The 25970-nt window shown below is 42.7% G+C and overlaps 1 protein-coding gene across 10 annotated transcripts in view; it reads right to left on the bottom strand.

Annotated features, from left to right (window-relative positions):
• Spata16 (spermatogenesis associated 16) overlaps nt 1-25970 on the bottom strand; it is a 380391-nt gene that overhangs the window by 100463 nt on the left and 253958 nt on the right. For all 10 annotated transcript variants that reach the window (XM_039103604.2, XM_063282699.1, XM_039103603.2 and 7 more), the window contains one exon: nt 16530-16677. In XM_039103604.2, the coding sequence (XP_038959532.1) occupies nt 16530-16677 (148 nt within the window). The remainder of the gene's footprint in view (nt 1-16529; nt 16678-25970) is intronic.

The raw sequence follows: 25970 nt of genomic DNA, 5'->3' as shown, positions 1-25970 counted from the left end.
ATCAGGGTACCCTTCACAGCTTGCCACCCCACAATCACTTGGGCTGGTCTCTGTGCACTGCACCAGCTTGTGTCAACCCTGCTTCTGAATTTCTGTTTATGCTCCAAGAGGACATAGTCATTCTCTCCCCTTTGAATTTTTCAGTTGGGCCTAACTTGTCTCACTTTGTCTGGAAGGCTTCCCTGATTCTGTCAGCTGCCTCCTCAGGGCTCTCAGCATGAGATCTACCCTCTTAATTTCGGGGATTCTGCTGTTTTGCGAGGACACCTCCTAACTCACCAACAGATCCTAATAACATGGGAGCTCACATTTTCAGGTCAGATTCACACTCCAAGGGACTCATGGGTGCTTCAGTAGAGTCTAGAAACACTGACCCCAAAATTCCAAATTTTGAAGGATGCAGATGGTAGCAAATGTCTGCTGCTTCTGAGTTACGACATATTTTCTGTCACTAACTGTAGGGAAGAATTTGACGGATTTGCATTTTAACTCAAGCTCAGATGGGTCATAGTTTAATCTTACAAAGTGCTACCCACTGGTCAGACAGCAGAGTCAGCATGGGAGGTTTGACTGGGTTGAGGCAATCTTTCCTCAGCCAGACCGTATTAATTACCTTACTGGTGCTGGGACGGAATCCGCTGCAAAAGTAATTCAGAGGAGGAGGAGTGGGTTTCTTCAGTCTTATAACTCCAGAAGGAAACAGTCCATTAGGGAGGGGAAGGCTGGGCAGCAGAAACAGGAATCTGTCTGGGGGTCAGGAATCCATGTGATCATATTTCATCCCACACAGGAAAGGGTTGGGGGAGGACAAGGCTGTAGAATGACAAAGTCTGTACACTTCGTGCAATATTCCATCTCTTCAAGGTTTTGCAATCTCTGCAAATGATGCCACCAACTTGGGGTGATAGTGTCATTCAAACCATAACTGAGGGTGTACCCCAGACACTGCCTGTTCTTCAGGGAATTTTTAAGCATTATGGGTATCTGGTCACAACAGACAGTGCTGTGAGAAGGCCTGACAGCAAGGAAAAGGATCAACAGGAACGTGAAATATTGATTATGGGATAACAGACTCATCTATATGTCAGGGATAGCTGTATTTGTTGAACACCAGTAAAAAGAAATGTGAACTCCCTGGCAGTAAAGTATGAACTATAAGTACCTATCATCAGCGTGTTCTGCTAGACACCTAATCATAACTATGGCTGACAGACCGTGAAGGAACACATCAAAATTTTTTCCTTTAAAAATTATATTTGTTTATTTGTGTGTACACCCAGGCATGAGTGTGCATGCACATATGCGCGCGTACACACACACACACACACACACACACACACACACACACACACACACAGACTTGGAGGAATTAGTTTTCTTTCTCTGCTATGTGAGTTCTATTCCAGGGAAAGAACTCGGCTCATCAGTCTTGGTGGCAAGTGTCTTTACCTGCTGATTCATCTTAACAGTCCTTACCTCACCGTTTAAAAGCAATAAAAAACTCCTAGGGATTTAAAATCTCCACGAGGAACATGCATATCTCTCTGCATCTCATCATCTCACTTCTCCGCGATTCATTCCTCTGCTTTCTGGAGTCCGTCATCTCTCTGCCCTTTGTCCGTAACAAAATGTTCTGACATTTTGGGTTAGAGCAAAATCTCATTTCTAAAGGTCCCAATTGTTCAGTGCGAGATGGGTCCCCATGAGTTTTATATGACTTCTTTTTACTGATCAGTTTTAGAGTTTAGCTTCTGCCGTGCTCCCGAATGCCGACACTTTGTCATTTCCACTTTCCTAGTCGGTCCTGAGTTTTACCTTGCACTCTTTTGAATGCCAATGCTTCTTCTTGGAACTTTTCCACAAACTCACATCAGCAGGAAAGTCGCAAAAGGCAGCAACTTTTCAGCTAAGCTGTCTTCATTGCCCTCCCTCATAAATAATGCAAAGTTTTTCTCCTTTTAAAGACACAGAAGATCTGGGCCTGCGTGCCCGTATCGCCCCTGCATTCTGGAGGCTGGGCAGGTAGACTGCAAATTTGAGGCAAGGTTGGGTTATTTAGTGAGACCCAGTCTCCCCAAACCCCAAGCAAGCAAACACCCCACATAGATGGTATACTTTGAGTTTCGCATTTGATGTGTGGACCAGTCATATGAATAATGGATTGTTGCATAATAAATTGTATTTTCCCCTGGGTCATTATAATTACAGAGTTACATATGCAAGAGGAAAGAATTGGCTTCCAATCCCAAGAATCCGCATTTTCACTTCAGGCTGCTGGTCTACTTCTCTGAGACCAATTTGGTGTATTTAAGTTTCCTTTCATAGCCTGTATAAAATTTAGAAAGATAAGTAACCCCACAGGAATTTTATATACATTTCATTTCTATTTTGCTCAGAATCCTTGTTGGTTGCAAAATTTTCTTTAGTCAGCTGTATTGGGTCTTTGGAATTTATTGCACTGAAGTGAGTCAAATCCACTTGGGATTCATTACATTGAAGTCACTCAAACCTGAGGCAATGCAAGAGTTAAAGGGCATAGCTCTTCCGGTCACTATTTACCACAATGGTATGGGAGCTGCAGCACCATGCCAGTTGCACTGTTTACAGGGGTTGGAGTGGCCACCGTTTGGTTGAGGAGTTGGCAAGTATTCGCTCCTTCCTTCCTCCCTCCTGCCTTCCTTCCTCCTCTCCCTCTTTCTTTAAAAACCAAAAGCAAAGCCTTTGAAAAACTTCCTTAACAACACTCATACTCTGAAAGTAAGCCCCTGGGCTGGGAGAGGTTCAGCAGTTAGGAGAACTTGTCTATTTGCGGAGGGCCAGATACTAGTACACACATTAGGAAGCTCACAACTGCTTTCCAGTTTCAAGGGATCTGAACCCTCTTCTGGGTAGCTGCAAGCACACACTTGCATGGGTGCACACACATGCACACATGCATAAACCTAAGTGCAAAATTTTAAAGAATTTTTTTTGAGACAGGGTCTCAGCATGTAGCCTTATCTAGCTTGAAATCCAGACTGATCTGCTTCTGCCTTCATAAGGCTTAAAGGTGTTTTTAAGAGTGGGAGCTGGTAGACACAGCCAGAATACAGCAAACACAGAGGCGAATGCCAGCAGCAAACCACTGAACTGAGAATAGGACCCCCGTTGAAGGAATCAGAGAAAGAACTGGAAGAGCTTGAAGGGGCTCGAGACCCCTTATGAACAACAATGCCAAGCAACCAGAGCTTCCAGGGACTAAGCCACTACCTAAAGACTATACATGGACTGACCCTGGACTCTGACCTCATAGGTAGCAATGAATATCCTAGTAAGAGCACCAGTGGAAGGGGAAGCCCTGGGTCCTGCTAAGACTGAACCCCCAGTGAACTAGATTGTTGGGGGGAGGGCGGCAATGGGGGGAGAATGGGGAGGGGAACACCGATAAGAAAGGGGAGGGGGGAGGGGGATGTTTGCTCGGAAACCGGGAAAGGGAATAACACTCGAAATGTATATAAGAAATACTCAAGTTAATAAAAAAAAAAGAGTGGGAGCTGGTGAACTTAAGTCAGTCAATGTGTGACACTGTGTTGACTACAGTTCTTGTTCAGCCATGTGCACATGATGCAGTTTTGAATGAGCTACTCATGTTCCTTTGGTGCGATTTCACATCACAGAACACACTTGAACATTGTGCTATTGCTGTCTAGGACCTACTTCTTGAGGCAAGAGGCCTGATAGAGCACAAGGTACGGCTTCAGAATAATGTTGACCATGGAAACAGAGCAGTAGAGATATGGAGCTGTTGGGTCAGGTTGCATTTGAAGCAGACATTTCAATGGTGTGAATTCACCTATTCTGCACCCCTCTTGCCCTCTGAAAGCATACGCATTGCAGTTAGTGCACTCAGCTAGAAGTTCAGTCCATCTATAAATAATTCAGAATCTTTATGATACCAGAGTTCAATTTCTGGGGAGAGTATTTCCTTTACAAGTTCCCCTCACAGGAGGAGTGGGGATCGTTAGTTCTTATATCAAGTGCAAATAACGAAATTGAGCCCATCTTGATGGTGCCACTATTGATCCCAGCAGTGATAAAATGAGGTGGCTGCGATGAAAAGTGACACGGCTCCTCCTGACACTTCATGTCTACATATGTGCTCCAAATAATTGGAAGGAGATGCTTAAATAGACAGGTATAGGCCCATGCTCATCACAACATTATACATAATAACCAAGAGGTGGGAAGAACTCATGTTAAAATGACAGAGAATGGGCAAAGGAAATGAAGCACACACACACACACACACACACACACACACACACACACACACACACACACAGTGAAGTCTTATGTGTAAAAGGAAAGTGACATCTGGTGTGTGACAATATGAATGAATCTTGGAGACATCATGTGAGGTCATGTGACATGAAATTAGCCAGGTACAAATGGATAAAAGGTCCCTTGGGTCCACATACTACCTACAGAAGTCACAGTCACAGAGACAGAGAGGGAGGATATGGCAGAAGGCAGGAGGAGCTGTTGCTTAATTCATATAGTTTCAGGTGGAGAAGTTGAAAATTGCTGGAGATGCTGTTCAACATGCAGCAGCAGCAGGAGCAGCAACAACAACAATAACTCACCGCATGATTTTTCTCAGGATTTTTAGTGTTCCAAGAACAAAGAAATGTAAACAGCCATGGACGTCCCATGGACATGCTCTGATAATTATACACGGTATACATATGCCACTGTCTGTTCATAAATGTGCAATTACTATGTGTTAATGAAAAATAATAAAAAAAATAAGCCGAACTCTTTGGAACAAAAAAATTGGAAGAAAAATCAAGATGTCTATTAAAATTGAAAGAAATTTATAAAGACTCATGTTCCTGAATTGCAAGATTTGAAATTATAAAGATACCAGTTTTCCTAAGTTGATGTAGGTTCCCAGTAGGTTTTTCCTGAAATGTGTATCGACTTCATTTTATGTGTATCATGTTCCTGCCTGGTGCCTGTGGAGGCCAGAAGAGGGCACCAGACCCTCTGGAACTAGAGTGGCAGGTAGTTATGACCACCATGTTTGACGCCACGTTTGGTGCTGGGAAGCAAACTGGACTCCGCTGTAAAAGCCTATGCTCTGAGCTGTGCAGCCATCTTTTCAGTCCCCGACCCTCCAATAGTTTTAAAAACAACAATGATTATGGTTTGTATTTTATTTGGAAATAAATGTGAAGGGCCAAGGATGATAATCTGACAGCTTTGAAGAGGAAAGCAAATAAGAAGACCAGTGTTGGGGTATCAAGGCATCACAGAAAACTACAGCAATTAAGACAGTTTGGCCTTTGTAACGTGCGGATGAGAAGAAAAGAAGTCCTGAAGGTTCTGGACCCCGACCTCCTCCCCATCATCCCCACTTTCCCGTGGCAGGGGTGGCATATAGAAGGGGGACAGGCCGATAGATAACGTGCTGCCACTTTAGAATACACGGCAGGAGACCTAAGCACACTACATGTCCAGGACAAAACCACACACAGACTAAACGTCCAGGAAAAGAACATCGAACACATGGTATGTGTAATGCAGGCAAGCACTAAAATTAAAATGAGACCAGTATCCCTGTGAGATGTATGAAAACAAGAACATTGATGCCTGATTGGGACAACTTCTATTGTTACTTCTCTTTGGAAATCACTATGATGTCTATCTCTCTTGCCATGTGGCTCTAAGGCACGGTGCACTGAACCTGCAGGATCATTGGAGTTACAGGAGTGTAATCGGTAGCATCCAGAAGCTGGAGGCCACTTAATGTCTATCACTTGTAGAAGATGTACTTCAATCCTGAGCTCTTCACAGTGACAACGATCGGTGAAAACAAGCCAATCAGTGCTTGATGGAAGGATTTCATGAACGTGTTGTTGCACAAAGGAAGGCAGACAGAGCATTCCCTCTGTGACTTCAGATGTTTACTGTTCCACACTGGCAATTTAAAAGTCAGGGGTTATACAATGGCACTGTGTAGGGAAGTCAGGGAGTATGTCAGTTCATTTTTGTGTTGTTATAGCACAGCACCTGAAGCTGGGACTTTATAAGGAAATGAGAGTTACATTGGCTCACAGTTCTGAGGCCGAAAAGTCCAAGCTTGGGCATTGCATCTGGGGAATGTGCATGTGGACATGTGCATGTGGGGCATGTGCATGTGGGGCACGTGCATGTGGGGCATGTCTCCTCCCATGCCGTGAGACGGTCTGTGGGGTCGTAACCGGTAGTGAGTGGGAGCAAAGAGAATGTCATGTGGTTTGGGGCTCAGGGAACGTGCTGGATTTGGCCTCAGCAACCTGGTTTCTGGTGTCCTGTGGGACTTTCCCACTCCAGATACATAAGCCTAATCCCTTCTAACGGTGCCTCATGGCCTCAGCATCTTCTTTCAAGCCTCCTCTCTCAAGTGTTCCACCACCTTCCCAGTCCCACATTTGGGACCACACTTTTAGCACATGTATTTAAGGGTACAGATTATACTCAAACCAAGGCAGGAAGAAAGAATTCTAAAAGTTAGGGCAGTAATTATCTTGGTCATGAGCAGGAAGGATGTCGTTTGGAACTGGCAAAGGAGGGGGAGGGTCTGTGGAGTTGGAAATATTTTGCTTCTTGACTTGATGTTTACTGCATAAAAACTAAGTAGTAGTGTTTTTGTTGTTGTTGTTGTTATTGTTTGTTGGTTTGTCTTTTTGAGACAGGATCTTTCTGTGTAGTCCTGGCTACCTGGGAATTCACTATGTGAACCAGGCAGGTCTCAAACCCTGAGATCTGCTTGCCTCTATTGATAGGATTAAAGGTGTGTGCCACCAGATCCACTTTTATTTTTCATTTTCATGAATGTTTTATTTAGTCTTTGTGAGTTTTACATCATGAACCCCAGTTCTGTTCATCTGCCTGTTCTCTCATATCTGCCCTTTGCTCTTGCAACCTCCCACCCAAAATAACGCCTCCCCATCCCTGCCCCCCACTACCCCAGCATAGAAAAAGGTCTCGTCCTGGAAGCTGTAGTGTAACACAGTGTGTCCCACAGTATATCCCTCTGTCCACATGTCTTCAATTGCAATGAGTCATTGGTCTGGTTCAAGGTTTCTGACTTCTGTCCTACCATCAATATTGGATCCTCACTGGAACTCCTCCTGCTTATCCTGTTGTTGCCCTGTGTCAGACAGGAAATCCCACAGCTTTGGATCAGCAGGACTGGCCCATTCATGAATCCCAATCATTCACAAATGATGTAGATTTTTTAAGTGGACCAACTTGGAGCCCTGGATCTGGGCATGGATGATAGCTGAGCTGGTCAACATGTTTGCTCTCCCTTATGCACACTGCCAGGGCAAGGTTTCCGACATTTCTCTGGCTAGCCCAACAATGCTGCCATTGGTAGGTGGCAGGATTTCTACTGTGTTGCCCAGGTGAAGTGTAGAGCCCTCTCCCCCAATGCTGCAGCTGGTGAGGGACAGGACTAGCCCACGAGCTCTCATGGCCCAGTGGTCAGCTCTCCTACACTCACACAGTGGGGGGCTGGCTCTCCCTCACCCATGCCACCAGGGCCATCTCCACTGTGCTACCTAGGCAAGCAGGCATACAATACTACTGTGTGCTGTAGCTGGTGAGAGATGGGGCCAGCTCTCCAAAGTTCCCCAGCTAGTGAGGGCTAGGATCTGTTCTGTACAGCCCCTGGATATCCATGTGATTTCTAGCAGTTGTCTTGAACAGGGATGTCCCCATGTTCTTAGAGGTAATATGAGCCTTAGACATTGGCACTGACCCCTAACACTGTGTAGTCAAGGACCCAGACATGGCCCTCAGTGGCAGCACAGGCTGGGACCTCACTATGGCCCCAGGTATTAGGGCCACTTACAACAGGCTACTCTCCATTCTGTAGTCTACAGTTCCATCTCTTTTCATAATGCTCAAGTTGCTACACTTCTTTTTTAAACAGACACATTCTTTTTTTTTTTTTTTATTAACTTGAGTATTTCTTATATACATTTCGAGTGTTATTCCCTTTCCCAGTTTCCGGGCAAACATCCCCCTCCCCCATCACCTTTCTTATCGGTGTTCCCCTCCCCACCCTCTCCCCATTGTCCCCCTCCCCCCAACAGTCTAGTTCACTGGGGGTTCAGTCTTAGCAGGACCCAGGGCTTCCCCTTCCACTGGTGCTCTTACTAGGATATTCATTGCTACCTATGAGGTCAGAGTCCAGGGTCAGTCCATGTATAGTCTTTAGGTAGTGGCTTAGTCCCTGGAAGCTCTGGTTGCTTGGCATTGTTGTACATATGGGGTCTCGAGCCCCTTCAAGCTCTTCCAGTTCTTTCTCTGATTCCTTCAACGGGGGTCCTATTCTCAGTTCAGTGGTTTGCTGCTGGTATTCGCCTCTGTATTTGCTGTATTCTGGCTGTGTCTCTCAGGAGCGATCTACACCCGGCTCCTGTCCTAAACAGACACATTCTTAAAAGCAACCAGTTTTTCCTTAGCTTTTTGATTGTAGCCCAAGTTGGCCTGCAACTCACTACGTGGAAAAGGAGATAAGGGTACTGAAATTATAGTTGAGAGTTGCCACACTCAGCAGAGATGTGAATTTTAAAATACTTGTCTGACTTTCTGTCTGTATGCCTGTCTGGCTGCATGATATGCCATAAAATATTAAAAAACTAAAACAAATAGAGCCGGTCAAATATGGTTCAGTCAGGAAAGTCCTTGCTCTGTAGCTTGAGGCCCTGAGTTCAATCTCCAGAGTCTAAGAAAAAAAGTCTGAGTGTGGTGCTGTGCTCTTGTAACCTGACAGCTGAGAGGAGCTGAGACAGGTGAAGCCCTGGGACTCACTGGCCAGCCAGATTAGCCTAATCGATGAGTGTTGCTCCTGTGAGAGACCATGTCTCAAAACAAAAACAAAACTAAGAAGGATGGTGCCTGAGGAGTGACATGTTCACACACACACACACACACACACACACACACACACACACACACACAGAGAGAGAGACACACCCCACAACACACATTCACACCACACACACATACACCACAACACACACATACACACACCACACTCCTACCACACACACATACACCTATCCATACCCCATAACCCCCATACATGTATATTTGCATATCCCCTACCAACACACACACACACACACACACACACACACACACACACACATACACACACACACACTCAAGAAAGGATTACTTGGGCTGGACTGGGCTCTACTTAACTGAAACTAAAGTGATATTCTACAAAGTCCTCAATAAACATGCTCAGAAGGCATATGTTAACTGTGAGTCAAGTGGTTAAGGAGAAATACATTGAACTTGTATGCTGAATATGCATATCTAGAAAATGAACTTGGAAAAGGAACTCTCCAACATGAAAACTTCATTTCTGTGCAAAACTGACTTCCAAACAGAAAACTTCAAGTTAAATGTGAAGAAGCAGAACTATTGTTTACTGTGACAGGGAGTTCAGACTTTCTAAGGGTGGGATGACAGTTTCCTCTGGGATGAGTACCTTCCATCTTGCAAGGAAGCTTCTTAAGATACAGCATGTAGAAAGGATATAGATAACTCTAAATGGCTTCAGGAAGTTCCTGAAACTGAACAGACTCACTAGATCCCTGCCTTCCCAGCTGTATATAAACTGTAAGGACTGTTGAGAGTCATTCTTAGATGAGTTAAACTGCTTCAAAGAAACAAAGACCAGTAGAATTGCCTGAAAGAAGGCTCAGAACAAACAAGGCACATGTAAAGGACACTCTCTAACCTGTTGAGCTGCCTGCAGGCTCTGCAGTACACCCTAGTTTTCCAGCTTTCATGAGCTGTCACCTGTCCTGGACTGGGCTTTGGTGATACAGTTGCCTTAGTCATTTTTGTTCCTTTAAGTAGCTCCTTCTCATATCTATGGAAGTAACCCAAATCAAACCAAGCTGGGCTTTGGTGGTACACTTACTTTGGTCTGTTATCAGTTCTGTGAATGTTGACTAGACAGCCATGCTTGTCTTTTTATAGACAGTGTCAGACAATGGATCAGATCTGGGATAGTCAGAAGAAACTGGTACACATGTTTACCACACTAGCTAAGATGGGCTCTACATGTCAAGAAATGCTCACTGGGCTCTGCTGTATAGACTATGGAAGTCTGATATCTGAGAAGCAGGTACAACACCAGGTCTGACACTGGCAAGGAACTGGCTTATCACATTTGAGGTGTGTGTCTGGAGCTCTTAGAGTGGGGAGCAGTCTTTGATGGTGGTTGCTTTTTACATGGTGTTGCTGAGTACCCTGGGCACAATACCTGTGATATGCATCTGCTCTAGATACACAGCTTACTCCACTCGGCCACCCTGTCCCATCCCACCTGAAGTTCTTGAGAGACTGCAAATGCTTCAATTACTTTGACTTTTTTTTTGGACCACTGGCTGACAATTCAACCTTTGCTCAGAGGTCGTGAGGAGATGTATTATTACTAAGCAGCGAGTCTAAGTGAGGCATGGGTAAGGTATAGAAGAGACAAAAACCAACAAAGCTGAGACACTGCTGCTTCAGGGGACATATGAACTATGGCTGGGAAGCACTTGCCCTACAGCGAGGCCCAAACACTACTTCACACCAGGAGGAGCAACGCTCTGTGTCAACAGTACAAACTTCCCGCTCACTTATGAGGTGAGCCTTTATTTTGGGTAAAGTAAGTCTGTGGAGAACTCTAGAAATAAATACCAGTTGATTTACCTTCATGATCACAAACTTGTCTGTAACACTTTTCTAACAGTGTTGGGGGTGTGGGCCTTTTTAATTCCGTAACTTTTCTATTTCCAAGAGCTGGTTACAAAGAAGAAGACATTCTGGTATGGAAAACTCTTGATCATGATAAAATTATATGATTTAAGAAAGGAATGAAAAAAATGAGGAATTTTGACTTTATGTTTTAGAGAAAATAGGAATATATTATCCTTCCTGGTAAATGATGGCTGTGCAAAAGCAAACATAAATTCCAGTGAGGAGCAATTTTTAAAGGTCTATTAAAAAACAATATATTATTTCCCTGAACATACATATTTACTCCTGGGAGTTACAGAGCCCAAGAAAGACAAAATATGACTCTATCCACTTAAATGTTAAAGTAATTGATATCTGATCCAGGAAACTTTTCTATTAAACATGGCTAAGCACAGATCCATTACTGAATATTTATTTATTTAGCAAATAAATCTTGATATTTTCATCAAAAGGAGACAGGGTATGCTTATTGTATTACTTTATTATTATTAAAATACAGCCATGCAAGAATAAGAACTGCATGGAATTGTATTATTTTATTGGAATATATGAATAAAAATCACAAGCAAAATCTTTATAAATGAGAGCATAATAATTCCAGGGCTGGTGAATTATTATTTGTTTTATATACCCCGACTACACCGCATGAATCAAACTGGATGTTTCTTTAAATAAGAAAAATGGATAGCTATGCTATAAAATCAGTAATTTTTCCTCCATGAAACACAGTACAGTGAGGCTCTATTATAATGTGGCTTGAAGATTTTGGTGGGTCCAAACTAAAAAGGGATGCACTCTGAATTTTGAAACACGCTGGAGTCTGGATATCCTTCAAAGCTAACTCTCATCAGTCCAATAGAAATGATCAGAGGAAGCTGGGCGTGGTGAGCCACTCCTTTAATTCTAGTACTGCGGAGGTAGAGGCAGTAGATCTCTAAGAGTTCAAGGCTAAACTGGCCTACAGAGTAAGTTCTAGGCCACCCAGGGCTGTTACACAGAGCAACCCTATCTTGAAAAAACAAAACAAAACCAAACAACTCCCAAAACAAGAGCGATAACAGAACGAATGAGCAGAGAAATATTAACATCTTCCACAAAAGGCGAGTGAGTCTTCTCATGAACTGAATTGCTTCATTTAGGAAAAATTTAAACCTCCACTAAATTTCAAAATTATTTCAGATTGAATTACTTTTATACCTTCCTTCCTGTGCCTCTGTTTTTATCATAGAAATATCTTACGAAGAAGACTGGTTGGAGCAAACACGCTGGTGGTTGGGGACCTTCCTGCTTATGGTCACCTCTGCCAACTGCAGCTGGGCTTGCTGCGCTGCTGTGACCAGGGAGGAAGGCACTCTGTCCCAGATAGGCTCCATGAAGGTGACCCAGAGCTGGGCAGAGTTTCCGAGGTGGGGATCTGTCTGCCAGCCTCCATGAGCTGAATCCAGTGTGCTAGTCTCCAAGTTTTAATAATAACAACTGCTTCTGTTGCCAAGCTTTGCTAGATACCCACTTCTTCTGAGACTCTCAAGGTCCTGCCACATGACCTGGTTTATAGTAAACCGATATTAAAAAGGAGGTAATGGGTAAAGTGTATGCTGTGCATATATGAGGATCTGAGTTCCATCCCATCTAAAAAGCCAGGCCAGGTGATCGTCACTTGTAATCCCAGCTTTGGGGAGGAAGCGACAGCAGGATCTATGGGACACACTGACCATCCACCTTTGTCTGTTTGGTGAGACTCTCAAAAGAAGGTGGCTGGCTCCTGAGGTTGACTTCTGTTCTACACCCCTTCCCCCAAATGAATACACATTTGCACACATCTCTATACAGGTAAATGCTCAAATACACATACTTTCACACTGTACACACACTCTCTCTCTCTCTCTCTCTCTCTCTCTCTCACACACACACACACACACACACAGAAGTAGTGGTAAAAGAAGAGAGGAACACACGACCATGTTGAATGTTTCTGAAAAAAGTATTGACTGCACATGGAGGAAGGTTTTTCAGGCATCAGAACTGGGTGAGAGAGGACTTGAGCACAGCTTTCTAGACTGTAGATCTAACGTTTGTTGTCATTTATCTGCATGTGACTGTGCAGTGATAGCCTGTTGGGGGTTTGTCTGGTGCTGTTCAATTCTGTATCCCAAGATCTGGCTGCCCCAAGATGAACAAATCCTCATGTACACCAGCCTTTGTTGGGCAAACCTTACTCCTCAGTTAAAAACCACTGGTTACATAAAAATGACTACAACTACAATTACTGGGGAGAAAAAAGAGGCAGTGTTTGAGTTACTGGGCTGGGGGTTGACAGGTAGGGACCATGAGGAAAAAGAGATAGATGATAGCTAGATAGATGATGGATAGACAGTTAAATAGGAGTGTTGAGCAGGAGAAGATGGCGAGAACAAGAGGTCTTCATTAGTCATGGTGGACCAACAGCACATACCAGAATGAAATGTCTCCCCAGGACTCCAGACTTCTGGAGCAGAAATAACCCAGGAAGACTCAAACAACAAGTACTTCAGGAGCATAGCTGGGGAAGTAGCCAGTCTAGCATTAGAGAATTAGATTAAGGGTCATTCCCCAGTAATTGAGCAAAGCCTAATAAATAAATCACAGAGTCTCATTCATTTGAAGCTAGACAGGGATAGGTGCAATTCATATTATTTCACAATAGCTGGTGCGCAAATGTCTGTTGAGATAAGAGAGCAAACCAATGGCCAGTAAGGGAGTGGCTTCTTTTGTTCTATCTATGGCTGGTCCTAGTAGCACACCCTTCACCTCAGCACTTGGGAAACAAAGGCAGGATGATTGCTGCAAGTGTCAGGCCAGCTACAGAACTGCCAGGGGTAGACAGGGAGAGCCTGTCTGAAATGCTAGGTTGGGGAACATGCCAAGCAAACACAGTGACTTCTTGGATGGCTACATGTGGTCCTGAGACTTATTCCAGCAGCTGTTCTGCACCTCCTGGGAAGTGTCTCAGTGTTGAAGGACCCTTCTTCTTCCATGCCGTGTATCCACACTCGCCTCACAACTGCATTACCCCTAATATTAGGCTACTAATAATGACCTCACCCTTATCACAGCTAGCGGGAAAAGTCCTTTTATTTTTTGTCTCAGAGGCAAACAACCAAACAGCCATCTCAACTGCTCCAAGCACAGCTTCCACAGAGTCAAAGATCTTTGGTAGCCCCTCCCCCAACCCCCCAATTTAAATTCTACGATGCTTCCCCTACCTCAGAGCCTCTCGACATGCTTTATCTCCATGTAGGTTCTCATAGCACACTGTCATATGCTAGCAATTAGTAATTCAGAAATAATAGAAACAATCATTAGTGATGTGTAATTATCTTCTCTTGGAAAGTGTAGGATCCTTTAGCATGCATTGTCTTGCCGACGGATCATAATTCATCTTGATAACAGGTTTGATGGAGTTACAGGAGACATGAGCATGACTCACTAATGTTATTATTGTTTTTAGACCCTTGGTGGCAATGATGCTTCCTAAGTATTAATTAATCGTGGTGACTTCTCTGGGAAGTATGTAAGGTATAACTAAACTAATTCCACCAGAAGAGGAAATTGGCAAGTTAACGATCCCAAAGAATCCCTCGCTGTTTTCATGACAACAGAAGGAAAGCAGTCAACTGGACTCAGTTTTCCATGATCATAAGTAGGCGTGATGTTCATGTGCTGTTACTGACCCCACCCATAAAAAGAAAGTCCTTGAAATACAATGGAAAAATAAAAAATGATAGTAAGCAACAAGTCTAAGTTCTGAGAAATATTAACTGTGTTGTACGTAAACGGTGCTCTTTCTTCTGTGTCTTACTCTTTCTTGAGTATGTGTGTGTATGCTTGTGTGTGAGGCACACATGTGTCACAGCACATGTGTGAATGACTATCTGACGGCAATCATGGGGGTCAGTCTTAAATATCATACCACCTTGTTTGAGGCAGAGGCCCTTCTGTCGGATGCTGTGCTCAGCTGTCCAGGCTGGCTGGCTTGGGAGCTCAGATCTCATCACAGGCATGCTGCAGTGCTAGACACCTGCCATGTGTATGTCCAGCTTTTCTCTGGTTTCTGGAGACTTGGAAGTCAGGCTGTCAGAATCCTGTGGTGAGCGCTTTTTCCTGTAGAGCCGTTTTCTTTGGCCCTTTGTTGAATGCTTAAGAGAGTGCTCAAACTCACCAAACCAGGACCAACCTTCATCTTAGCATGGATTCTGCATTTAGTTGCTGTCTTTTATCCTCAAGTGCCCCCAGGTCTTTGGGGATTTATGATTCAGCTGTCAATAGTTGGAATTATTATCTTTCCTCTGAAGTACCAGAGGCCCATGGATAAAAACCAGGAATTTGTGGAAGCATGCAGCTCCAGGGACAGGACTGGGCTCACATCTGAGGCCTGCTGTCAGCAGTCTGGCAAGACAGACGTCTTCAGAGGACTCTTTGTCTTTTCTTGTTACTGTTTTGTTTTCTAATGTAGATCATCTTTCCTCATAAATTATGGGAACAACAAGAGAACAAATGTAGAGTGCCGATTCTTGAGAAGTGATCAATAATAGACTTGTTATTAATCTCATAAATCAATGGCTAAGCCCCAGGGAGAGGAAAGAACAAAGATTCTTACACTGAGCCTGGGACAGCAGATGCACGCCTTTGGAGCCCTTGCCTCATCTTGGGGTCCTCGTTCAGCACTTTTGTGTCTAGCGTGTGCATGCAAAACTTCTTTTACTTCAAAACACTTGGTACGCAAGAGTAGGGAAAATATTTTGGAATGAGTGTACAAAAACAAGAGACCTTTACGAGAAGAAGAAGAAGGAGGAGGAAGAGGAGGAAGGAAGAGGAGGGGAGAGGAGGAGGAGAGGGGGAGGAGACAAAGGGGGTGGAGGTGGGGGTGGGGGTGGGGGTGGGGGTGGGGGTGGGGGTGGGGGTGGGGGTGGGGGTGGGGTGGGGGAATGCCCTGTATTGTGTTCTCTGTGCTTCTGGGGTTGGGAAGGGAGCCATGCTCCACAGGAGTATGCGTTTGAACACGGTTTCCGTCTGGTGGTGCTATTTTGAGGGAGGCTTTGAAACTTTTAGGAGGTGGAGTCTAGCTGGAGACGTGAGAACCTGGGGGGAAAGAAGGGCCCTGAGACTGCATCTGGCTTTCTTAGGTGGCCGTACATGGCAGCCGCAAAGACTCCTCCCACCGCTCATTCCCTGTCATGCTGGACTTCCTCGGTTAAACTGTGAGCCAAAGTAAACCTCTTCCTCTCTTAAGAAGAGTGACTAAAGCAGTGCTCTTGGTTACCTAGCGGGTGGGGGTAGGGTAGGGAAGAGGCCGCGGAGTGAGAGGATGGTGGACAAGAAATGCAAGCAGCAGGCATTGGGGGAAAAATCTGTCTTTAGGAAAACACTAACTTCTAGGAGTACAGAGGGGCACCGGAGGTGGGGAGGTAGCTTAGCTTTTCATCACAGGCTTTTACTATTTTTTTCTCTTAAAACCTTAAGAGTTTCTAGATTTATTCCTTAAAAAGCCTAAAATTGTGAGCACACAAGGCACATTGTGTTGAAACGAGAGCTGGCTCTACTTAAAGTCTTAAAAATAAGTTCACATTTGAACTCTTTAGATTAAAGCTTACTCCTGTAAGTACAAACAACCGGCAAAACATGGAGCACACTGCGTTGGTTGCCATGGGCACCACAACATCAGCAGCGTGCATGTGCAAGGAGGATGAACTTACCTGTGTAGATGCACTCCACATAGGCAGGGTGAGTTTTCGTGAACACCTCTTTCACCTTTTCTATTTTATCAGCCCTTATTTTTGTGGCAAAGGGTGTGTACATAACCGAGAAAGCTTCCGCTCTGGTGATGGCTTCTTCAATCATGGCCTGTGAGGAAGCAAACGACCCACTTAGAAGCAGTAATAGCATAATACTTTTTGAGAACGTAAAAAAATATAATTACTTTTATGGATGATTTAAAAATCTATATACTGTACAGCAAAGATAACATATTTTGGTCTTAAATATTCATTAGAACACAATTTAATTAGTTTTGAAAATACTATTTCATGTTAAGAAATCCAATTAACTGAAGAAAGTTTGTAAATAGCCACCTGTACCCCAGGCCTGTCTTAAGAGAAAAATAAAAATTCTGTTTTTCAAGGTGTCATTTTCTCTTTATTTAGAAAATCAAATTCTTAGGTACAACATTATAGCCAATCTGCTGATAAACAGATATTGGTGATCAGTTTATGCAAAAATATTTTTAAAATGCACCAAACCACCTGTACTGAATTATCTTTATAAGAACCATGACAAGCCGGACACCTGTTTTTCTTCTCCCTGGGGAAAGTCTTTATCAATAAGAACCCATCTCAGCTTCTCCAGCAAGGCATTCTTACCTCTGGATCATAGGTGACACGAGACAAGTTCAGCTGTGCAGGATGTTACTTTAAACTACATTTGCTCACATACAGTTCTTGCTAGGGCCTTGCCCTCCCCCTGAGCTTCCTGTTTTAAATAGGCCACAACCATACCTGTATTAGGTTAAAAAAAGGGAGCCATTTCAATTTTTAAAGGCTCTCTGTTCTTTATCTACAACTTTCCTTCTGAAGGAGTCTTGAAGATTTGCAAAAAGTATGTCTATAGCTACTCCACTTTTCTGAAAATAGCACAAAAGCACATTATATTTAAACGTTCAAGTATAAGAATATATAAGGTTAAGAAATTCCTCTGACAAATAAGACATACCTACAACCAATAAGAAGACCAAAAGATTGGAACCATGTAGCAGAGAGGGAGAACCCAACAAACAAATTCTATTGTGTTGATTATATACATTATCAACATGTTATTTTGGGAGCCTTTGAAAAGCAAGAAGCTTTGTTTTCTTACACATAGATATCCAGTTTTCCCAGCACCATTTGCTAAGAAGTGCTGGCTTTTGTTAGTGTATGTTTTTGGCATTCTTGTAGAACGGTTGGGTAGTTATAGCTACTGACATCATTTCTGAGTCTTCCATTCTGCTTGTTTGGCGGAGCCCTATACTGATTGTTCTTATACCAATACCATGCTATTCTTATGGCTGTGGTTCTATAACGTAACTTGAAGTCAGATTATGCTCCTCCTTTTGGTCAGGATTGCTTTGGATATTTGGGATCTTTTGTGTTTCCACGTGGAGTTTAAGATTGCTTGTTTCTGGGCTGGAGAGATGGCTCAGTTGTTAAGAGGACTGACTGCTCTTCCAGAGGTTCTGAGTTCCCAGCGACCACATGGTGGCTCACAACATCTGAAATGGAATCGGATGCCCTCTTCTGGTGCATCTGAAGACAGCCATAGTGTATTCACATATACATAAAATAAATAAAATTTAAAAAAGGTTGCTTGTTTCTATACCTGTGGAAAATGATATTGGGGTTTCGTGAGTATTCCATTGAATATGTGGATTGGCTTGGGCAGAATAGCCATTTTTGCAATATTAACTCTTCCAACACATGAGCTTCTATTACGTTGATTTTAAGTTAAACGCCTTAGTTGAATGTTGTCATTGCTTGTTCCATTCCTCAGTGATGTCACATGACCTCTATGATCATCTATGCATCTACAAAAAAAAAAGAGCTGTGCTTCTTATGATGCAAAACGTTTTCTTGCCTCTTAGATTGCTCACGACACTGCTTTTCCATGTTCTGGGTGCCGGATTGGAGAATGGAGTTGTTGGACATTACTCAAATGAAGTTATCCTTGGCTGTGGGCGTGTGGCAGGATCTCTGTGCTGTGACCTGGGCCAGCTTAGGAAGGCTAATCAGGACAACACAGGCAGCAAGTCTGGAACTCAGAGGTGGAGATGAGTGAAGCCTCTTGGTCTTCAGCAAGAGAAGCAGTCCCGTCAGTGTGGTGCTCCTACATGCTGATGGCTGGAACCAGCCCTGGGAGGGCTCTTGTAGACCGAGTGGGTGTGAAGCCACATGTGTATTTGGAATGATGTGGGGGAGGTCAGGGAGGAGGAAGGATGCTGCAGACTCGGCTTAAGGTCAGAGCTTGGCTTCGTTTCTTTAATCTGTTGGCTCACGATTAATCAGCTAGGGCTATCACAAGAGAGGACCACAGGACAACTGACTGAATCAACAGAAATTTATATTCGCCTAGCTTTGGAGCCCAAAGGGTAAAGACTGAAGTGTCAGCAGGATTAGTTTCTTCTGAGGCTTCCTTTTTTCTCTTGGAGATGGTGGTTTCCTTCTGTCTTCTTTCTTCTAGTCTCCATGTCTCTGTCTCTATCTCTCTCTCTTTGGTATTGGTGATTGAGTCTAGTGCCTCCTCAATGCGAGGCATGTGCCTGACCCGTTTGTTACATTCCCAGCTACATTTTATGTGTCTTAATCTCATCTTTATGACTACACTCATATTGGATTGGTCCACCAGAGAACTCATTTTAACCCAGCCCTCCTTTCAAAGAGTTCATCTCCAAATTAGACTTATTCTGGGACACTGGGCATTAGCACTTTACTTGAGCATGTTTGACAGGAAGACAAATGCCAGTCTATTTGTTTCTAAATGCTAAATGTCTTTCCATTGGCCTTTCTGAATCTCTTGGAAGTGGGCATTTTGTCTCAAATTCTGGCTGAAAAAAATTAGTGAAGGTATTTAATCTTCCAGCTTGCTTCTAGTAAGACATTAACAAGATCACAGTCAGGACAGGATGGGAGAAAACACTCTCCACCCCTTTTCTTTCTTTCTTTTTTTTTTACATTTTATTTATTTATTTATTTTTTATTAACTTGAGTATTTCTTATATACATTTTGAGTGTTATTCCCTTTCCCGGTATCCGGGCAAACATCCTCCTCCCCCTTCCCCTTCCTTATGGGTGTTCCCCTCCCAACCCTCCCCCCATTGCCACCCTCCCCCCACCAGTCTAGTTCACTGGGGGTTCAGTCTTAGCAGGACCCAGGGCTTCCCCTTCCACTGGTGCTCTTACTAGGATATTCATTGCTACCTATGAGGTCAGAGTCCAGGGTCAGTCCATGTATAGTCTTTAGGTAGTGGCTTAGTCCCTGGAAGCTCTGGTTGCTTGGCATTGTTGTACATATGGGGTCTCGAGCCCCTTCAAGCTCTTCCAGTTCTTTCTCTGATTCCTTCAACGGGGGTCCTATTCTCAGTTCAGTGGTTTGCTGCTGGCATTTGCCTCTGTATTTGCTGTATTCTGGCTGTGTCTCTCAGGAGGGATCTACATCCGGCTCCTGTCGGTCTGCACTTCTTTGCTTCATCCATCTCCACCCCTTTTCTTTTCCAACTGCTGGCAGGGTAAGTGACTGCTGGCAGGGCAGCTTGGCAAAGCCATCTCACAGCAGGGATGGTAAGGCGAAGGCCCAAGAACTTGCACCAGCTCTTCTGCAAGTGGCAGAAGTGTGGTTTTCATGTGGCAGCTTGATCTGCTCATTGGCAGATCTGTGCCCTTGGCTTACTGCTTCAGGCCTTGCCTTCAGACCTTTCTGTGGCTCTCACTGACAAAGGTGTGTATTTGCAGGAGAGTAGACCCCTTCTTCCCACTGGAAACCAACACAGGTGATTCTTTTGTCTCCTGCCCTCCATCCTGGAGAGTCCTAAGGCAGTGGCTGAGTGAACAGACTGCCTACACAACTTATGAATAAGAAATGAATTTTCTAGCTGGGCATGGTAGTACATGCTTGTTTTCCCATCACTTAGGAGGTAGAGGAAGGAGGATCAGAAGTTCAAGGACAGCCTTGGCTACATGAAAGGAATCTTTCCTCATAACAAAACAAAACAAGAAAAGAAAGAAAGAAAAATTTCTAGAGGCTGTTTGTCTGAAGAATATTTTTATAACCTTAAGGAATAATGATTGTTATTACAGTAAGGTTGCCCTTGCATTGGATCCTGAAACATTTTGCTATGCTTTTTTTCTAGAACTATCTTTTGGACTTTGAACCTGTCTCATATTGCTCTGGTAAGGGAATATAGCAATATTTCACATACTACTCAGTGTAATTGCATTATTGGGTAGCCAGTTAATGGAACAATCTAGAAAAAAAATCAGCCTATACACTTTATTAAAAACAAAAATTTTATTTTCTGGTACCACAGAGGCTAGACTGAAGTAAGTGTGTTCAAGTCCTGTGTCCCAACTGTGCCTCATTTTCAGCCATAGGGCTCTACCTGCAACCTCTGAGAGGAATTCAAGGGCTGCACGATAATCTCCATTGTTCTGGGAGTCACTTGGCTACACTGACCAACCTATTCTTATGCCTGATACTCAGGTTTTTCTTTTCTTTTTTTTTGTTAGCCTATAGTCCTCGGGGGAAAGCAGCTTATATATCTTCTGTATACTGTGTAGAATTTTAGGTGAGTGTAAAATAACCTGGCTCCTTGAGGCTTTGTCAAACAGCCTTCATGGCATTTGTTATTCATCTCTTCTCTCAGTCTATATTGACCAACCATGCTGTAGCAGAAGGGAAGTGATTAAACACACCAGCTGTCGTACTTAGAGACCATAACAATGACCAGCATGGCGAAGCATCAGTGAAGGTGCAGTCAGTGGCCCTCACTTGTCTGCGGTAATGAACAGCTGTTTGAGTGGACCTAACAACAAGAGGGAAGCCATGCATGCTGCTGTATTTATTGAAAAGACTGTTCATTCTTCACTGTGGTTTTTTAGCACCTTTCTTATCGACAAGCTGGTTGTAGATATGTAGGTTGGTTTCTGGCCTCTCTGGTCTGTCCTATTGATTTGTCCATCTGCATTTATGCCAGTCCAGTGGTCTAATGGCCACAGCTCTGTAGTAAGTTTTGGAGTCAGATGCCTCCTAGTTCTGTACAGATAGATGGTTGAATGAAAAACTAAGATTTCTAGTGTTTTGATAGGAATTTCATTGGCTCTGTAAATATTTTTGGTATTACAGACATTTTCAACAATATTGATTCTTCCGGCACATCAACATGAGATGTGTTTCAGTTTTCTCCAGATTCCTCTGTTTCTTTCACCCACGTTTTAGTCTTCATTGTAGAGATATTTTATCTAAAACTGTTCTTAGGAATTTAATGTTAGCATCTGTATCTGTTGCAAATGGGCTGGCATCCTTCAGTTCTAGTTTGAACAATTTGCTACTGGTGTGTAGCAATGCTACTAATTTTGATGACTTGCTTTATTAATTCTAATGGGTTTTTGATGGGGAGTTTGGATCTTCCTACATATAAGAGTGTATCATGGGCAAACAGTTTTAATATGACTTCCATGTTTGTTATGCTTTCTTTTCTCACCCCTACCCCTTGTCTCTCTCTCTCTCTTTCTTTCTTTCTTTCTTTCTTTCTTTCTTTCTTTCTTTCTTTCTTTCTTTCTCTTGACTCATTGCTATGGCTAGTCCTTCCAGTACAGGGTTGAGTTTAAATAATGGGAATGGGTAACAGTCATGTTCTAGATTTTCAGGAGGAAGCTGTCAGCTCTGGCCTATCCGCTCAAATGTTGATTCTACACTATCACACACAGCTTTATCGTGTTGATGAGTGCACCCTCTAGACCTAATTTGTTCAGCATTTTAGTCATAAGGGAAAATGAATTCAATCAAATGCTTTTCCTGCATTTATTGAGGATTGGTCTTACTGTTAAAAAAACCTTATTACAGTCTCACTCTTCTTCCTCACTCTTCCTTCCGCTCTCTCACTCGTCCTCTCTCTCTCTCTCTCTCTCTCTCTCTCTCTCTCTCTCTCTCTCTCTTCCTCTCCTTGTCTCCTGGCTTGACACGATAACCTGTGTGTGTGTGTGTGTGTGTGTGTGTGTGTGTGTTTCTTTCATCCCGTAGGCTTTCGCCCGATTCTCGGTACCGTGTCGGTGGTGGCGCCGACAAATGGAGGTCCCACCGAGATCGGAGAAGAAAGGGGTACCACCTACGGGACATCCCTAGAGCCCGGCCGGCATAGGAGAAGGGACAGATTGGGGTAAGATGGGCCAGAAAAGGCATGGATGATTTGGGCTAGCCTGAGTAAAACTTGTCATAAAAAAGGGACAAGGTAATGGTAAAGTGTTTTTGCATATGCGTTCTGTTAGAGTTATATTTTAGTCTTTGGACCCTAACTAGAGATAGTTTACACCCTAGACATGAGAGAGAATGGGTTTGGGAAAAACAGTCCTCCTGGACTCTCTGCAGATGCTTTGGAGAAAGAGAAAAACCTTTTCAGAGCTCTCCTAGGAACAGAGGGAAAGCCGGAGACGTCCTGCCTCTCTGCTGGCTCCTATTGGAGAAATGCTTATTTCTGGTTCTGGGTTCCATAGGTAGGATATGTGGGTCCCTTCGGTGGGACACCATCTAGTTTTTTCCCTTTATGTCTATTGTCTGTCCTTGGTGCACCAAGCTGTCCATGTCTGTCAGTTTATGTCTGTGGTTTTTGTTTCTCGTTGTTTAAATGTTTTATGTTTCATGTTCAAAAGAAAAAATGGTAAAAACTTTATCTGTCAATCGTTCACATCTTGATTTGGTTTTAACTCGTTTCAAAAAGGAACAAATGAATAAAAAGCAGTTTCAATCGGCCTTTAGAGCCCTGCACCTATAGCTAGGAGCATAGGTCAGCTGGAGAAGCTGCCCGGGGATGAGCGTCTACATGAGCTGATCTTAAAGTCGCCAACAGCTCCTCAGCTTCTATGTTAAGGGAGCGGATGGTTGTTTCTTTTAGAAAAATCCCTGACTTATTATTTGACTTAGCAGGTGACAAGGTGCTTCTCTTAATATTACAGCTAGAAAAAGTAAAAATGGTGCTTGGTCTAAATATTAAAGATATGTGTAGCCACTTCAATTTTGTTTCTGATTGGTTTTAAATGTATAAATATGCTCTACATGCCTTGGTTATGGACTATTGGCTTTTACGTTATTGGATATGGTTAAAAAGGTGTAATATTGGTAACAAAGTTGACATAAAGCTGGTAATTTAGATGGAGTCATTCTAGACAACATGTGGCATGAGCCAACCTAGGGAAACAGGTCTAAATTGAGATAATATTTTTATCGAACTCTTATTCTAGAAACCTGGCTTCTAAAAGAATTTAGGGCAATGTCTCTTTGTTGAGGTATTGGAGACCGCACCATTGTGTGTTCATATGTAGGAATTGGCAGTCAAACTTTGTAGCATGAAGGATAGACTCGGTGTTTTGGAAACTGGATTTTGGAGACTAGATTGTTAGAGATTGAGTTTTGCTTTCCAAAGTTGTGGTTTGCCCTGAAGTTATCTGTATTTTAATGCTAATTCCACTGCCCCAAGGACAGCTGCCTAGTCACGTACTCAGAACTCAGGTGACCTTGTGCTTGTGCTCTGGTGTTACAAGGAGAATTTAAGGATTGTGATTAAGGATTGCCAGTGTTTCATTGACTAACTCAAACTTATTTATAATTGAGAAAAAAATCAAACAGGTAGAGATTGTTACAAGATTTACGAAGGATTGATGAGGTTTTAGAACTTGTGGGAGCATTACAGCCTGTTTGCTTACTTCAACCGCCATTTCAAGACAGATTTAGAGGATTGTTTTTATGCAGTTTGTTTACGTCCTGGCGATTGTAAGTTTTCATTTTGTGAGCTTGCTTATAATTTTAGAGAGCCCATGAAGTGATATCATTAAAAATTTTTACAAAAGAATGGCTAATAACCTTATTATGTAATTTTGTTGCTTCTTCAATGTAAGAAGTTAGAACTTTGAATCTTTCAGTGTATATGGAAATTTTTACTACAAATATTTGCTCTCAAAATGAGCTTTAATATTTGGGGAGTAGCTGTTACACTACTCCAGAAAAGAATATTTGAAACTAATTTTAAGCTTCTAAGGATATGTTAATTGGCTAAGTACCTCACCTTACCAGAGGATTTAAGTCTTTGTTATCCTCATTGGAGATAAAGCTTCAGTTTTGTTAATACAGAATTGTAGGCTAGAGTCATGGAAGTATTTTAAAAAGAAACCTGGTGAAACATATTTTATTCCAAACAACAATCAAATTGGTTATTACAAAATACTGATATTTGGCCTATTACATGCAAAATTGATAATTTTACTCTTTGCATGCTTTTGTATTTCCTGTACATTTGTGCATGCAACCCATAGAAAATGTGCTTACTGTATTTATAGGTGGTTCATCTAACACAGACTATTAAATTATGTGCTGTAGCCACTGTTTTTAAAATGTTAAAAAATCAAGCTTTCAATTCATACACTGATAGCCAATGTGTAGCTTGTGCTTTACAATTGATTAAATAGTTTTCTTTCTTTTTTTTTTTTTAGATACTACTAGCCCTCAAATTTTACAATTACTTAATGCTTTATTAGAGGCAGGCTTTCTACTTGAAATCAGTGAGTGATGATTTCAGTGTGAATTGTCCGACAACTCACTGTCCTTTCAGTGCTCTGGCTCAGACAACTAAACAAAACCATAGACCCAGCTCCTTGAAAATGGTAATGGAGTTGATAACACACCCTCATAAAAAGAGGAAGATTTCATTTGCTTACTTTCAACTCCCAGCCTCACCCTGCCAGCTCAGGGATTTCTAGTATGACTGAATATGGACAATATTTACAGGATTTGGCATTTCTAATTAATGCTTATGTTTAAGTAAATAAAGTTGGTGAGGGACTGGAGAGATGGCTTAGTGGTTAAGAGCACTAAGTACTGTTCCTTTATAGGCCATTTAAGAATTCAAACTGGATTGCCTGGACCCCTTAGCAAGGGAGGACAATGATACCAGGCAGATTATAGGCCTTACATAGGAACAGTTAGTCAAAAAATCTCATTCTTTATATATCCAAAACAATAATGCTGGAGACAATAATTTGGTATAAAAGTCAATTTATAAATACAAGTGCTCAGTGTCCTCAATTTAATCCTCAAGGACTTATCTTAATAAATAATATTTTAACAATATTTCAATAAATAAAAAAGGGGAGTTATCCCTGTATGCTAAAATATGCTCCTTTTATTTCAATTTTAAAATTTGTATGCCAAGGAACACTCTGAGTTTATGGCACCCTACAACTAGGCATACTTCTGCCTAGGTGAAATAGAAAGATCCATATATTGGCATGATCCTGTCCAGGTATTTTATATGGGGAAGAGGGAATGTTTGTGTTTTTTCTACAGGATGCTACAGGAGTGTGCCAGCTGCCTGAGTAGCTGGTGAGACTTGCTGATCCTGGGAG

The sequence above is a fragment of the Rattus norvegicus genome, chromosome 2, assembly GCF_036323735.1.
Source record: "Rattus norvegicus strain BN/NHsdMcwi chromosome 2, GRCr8, whole genome shotgun sequence".
NCBI classification, from domain to species: domain Eukaryota; kingdom Metazoa; phylum Chordata; class Mammalia; order Rodentia; family Muridae; genus Rattus; species Rattus norvegicus.
Note: the sequence above shows the minus strand (reverse complement) of the source record. Positions and strands in the feature narration are given on the sequence as shown.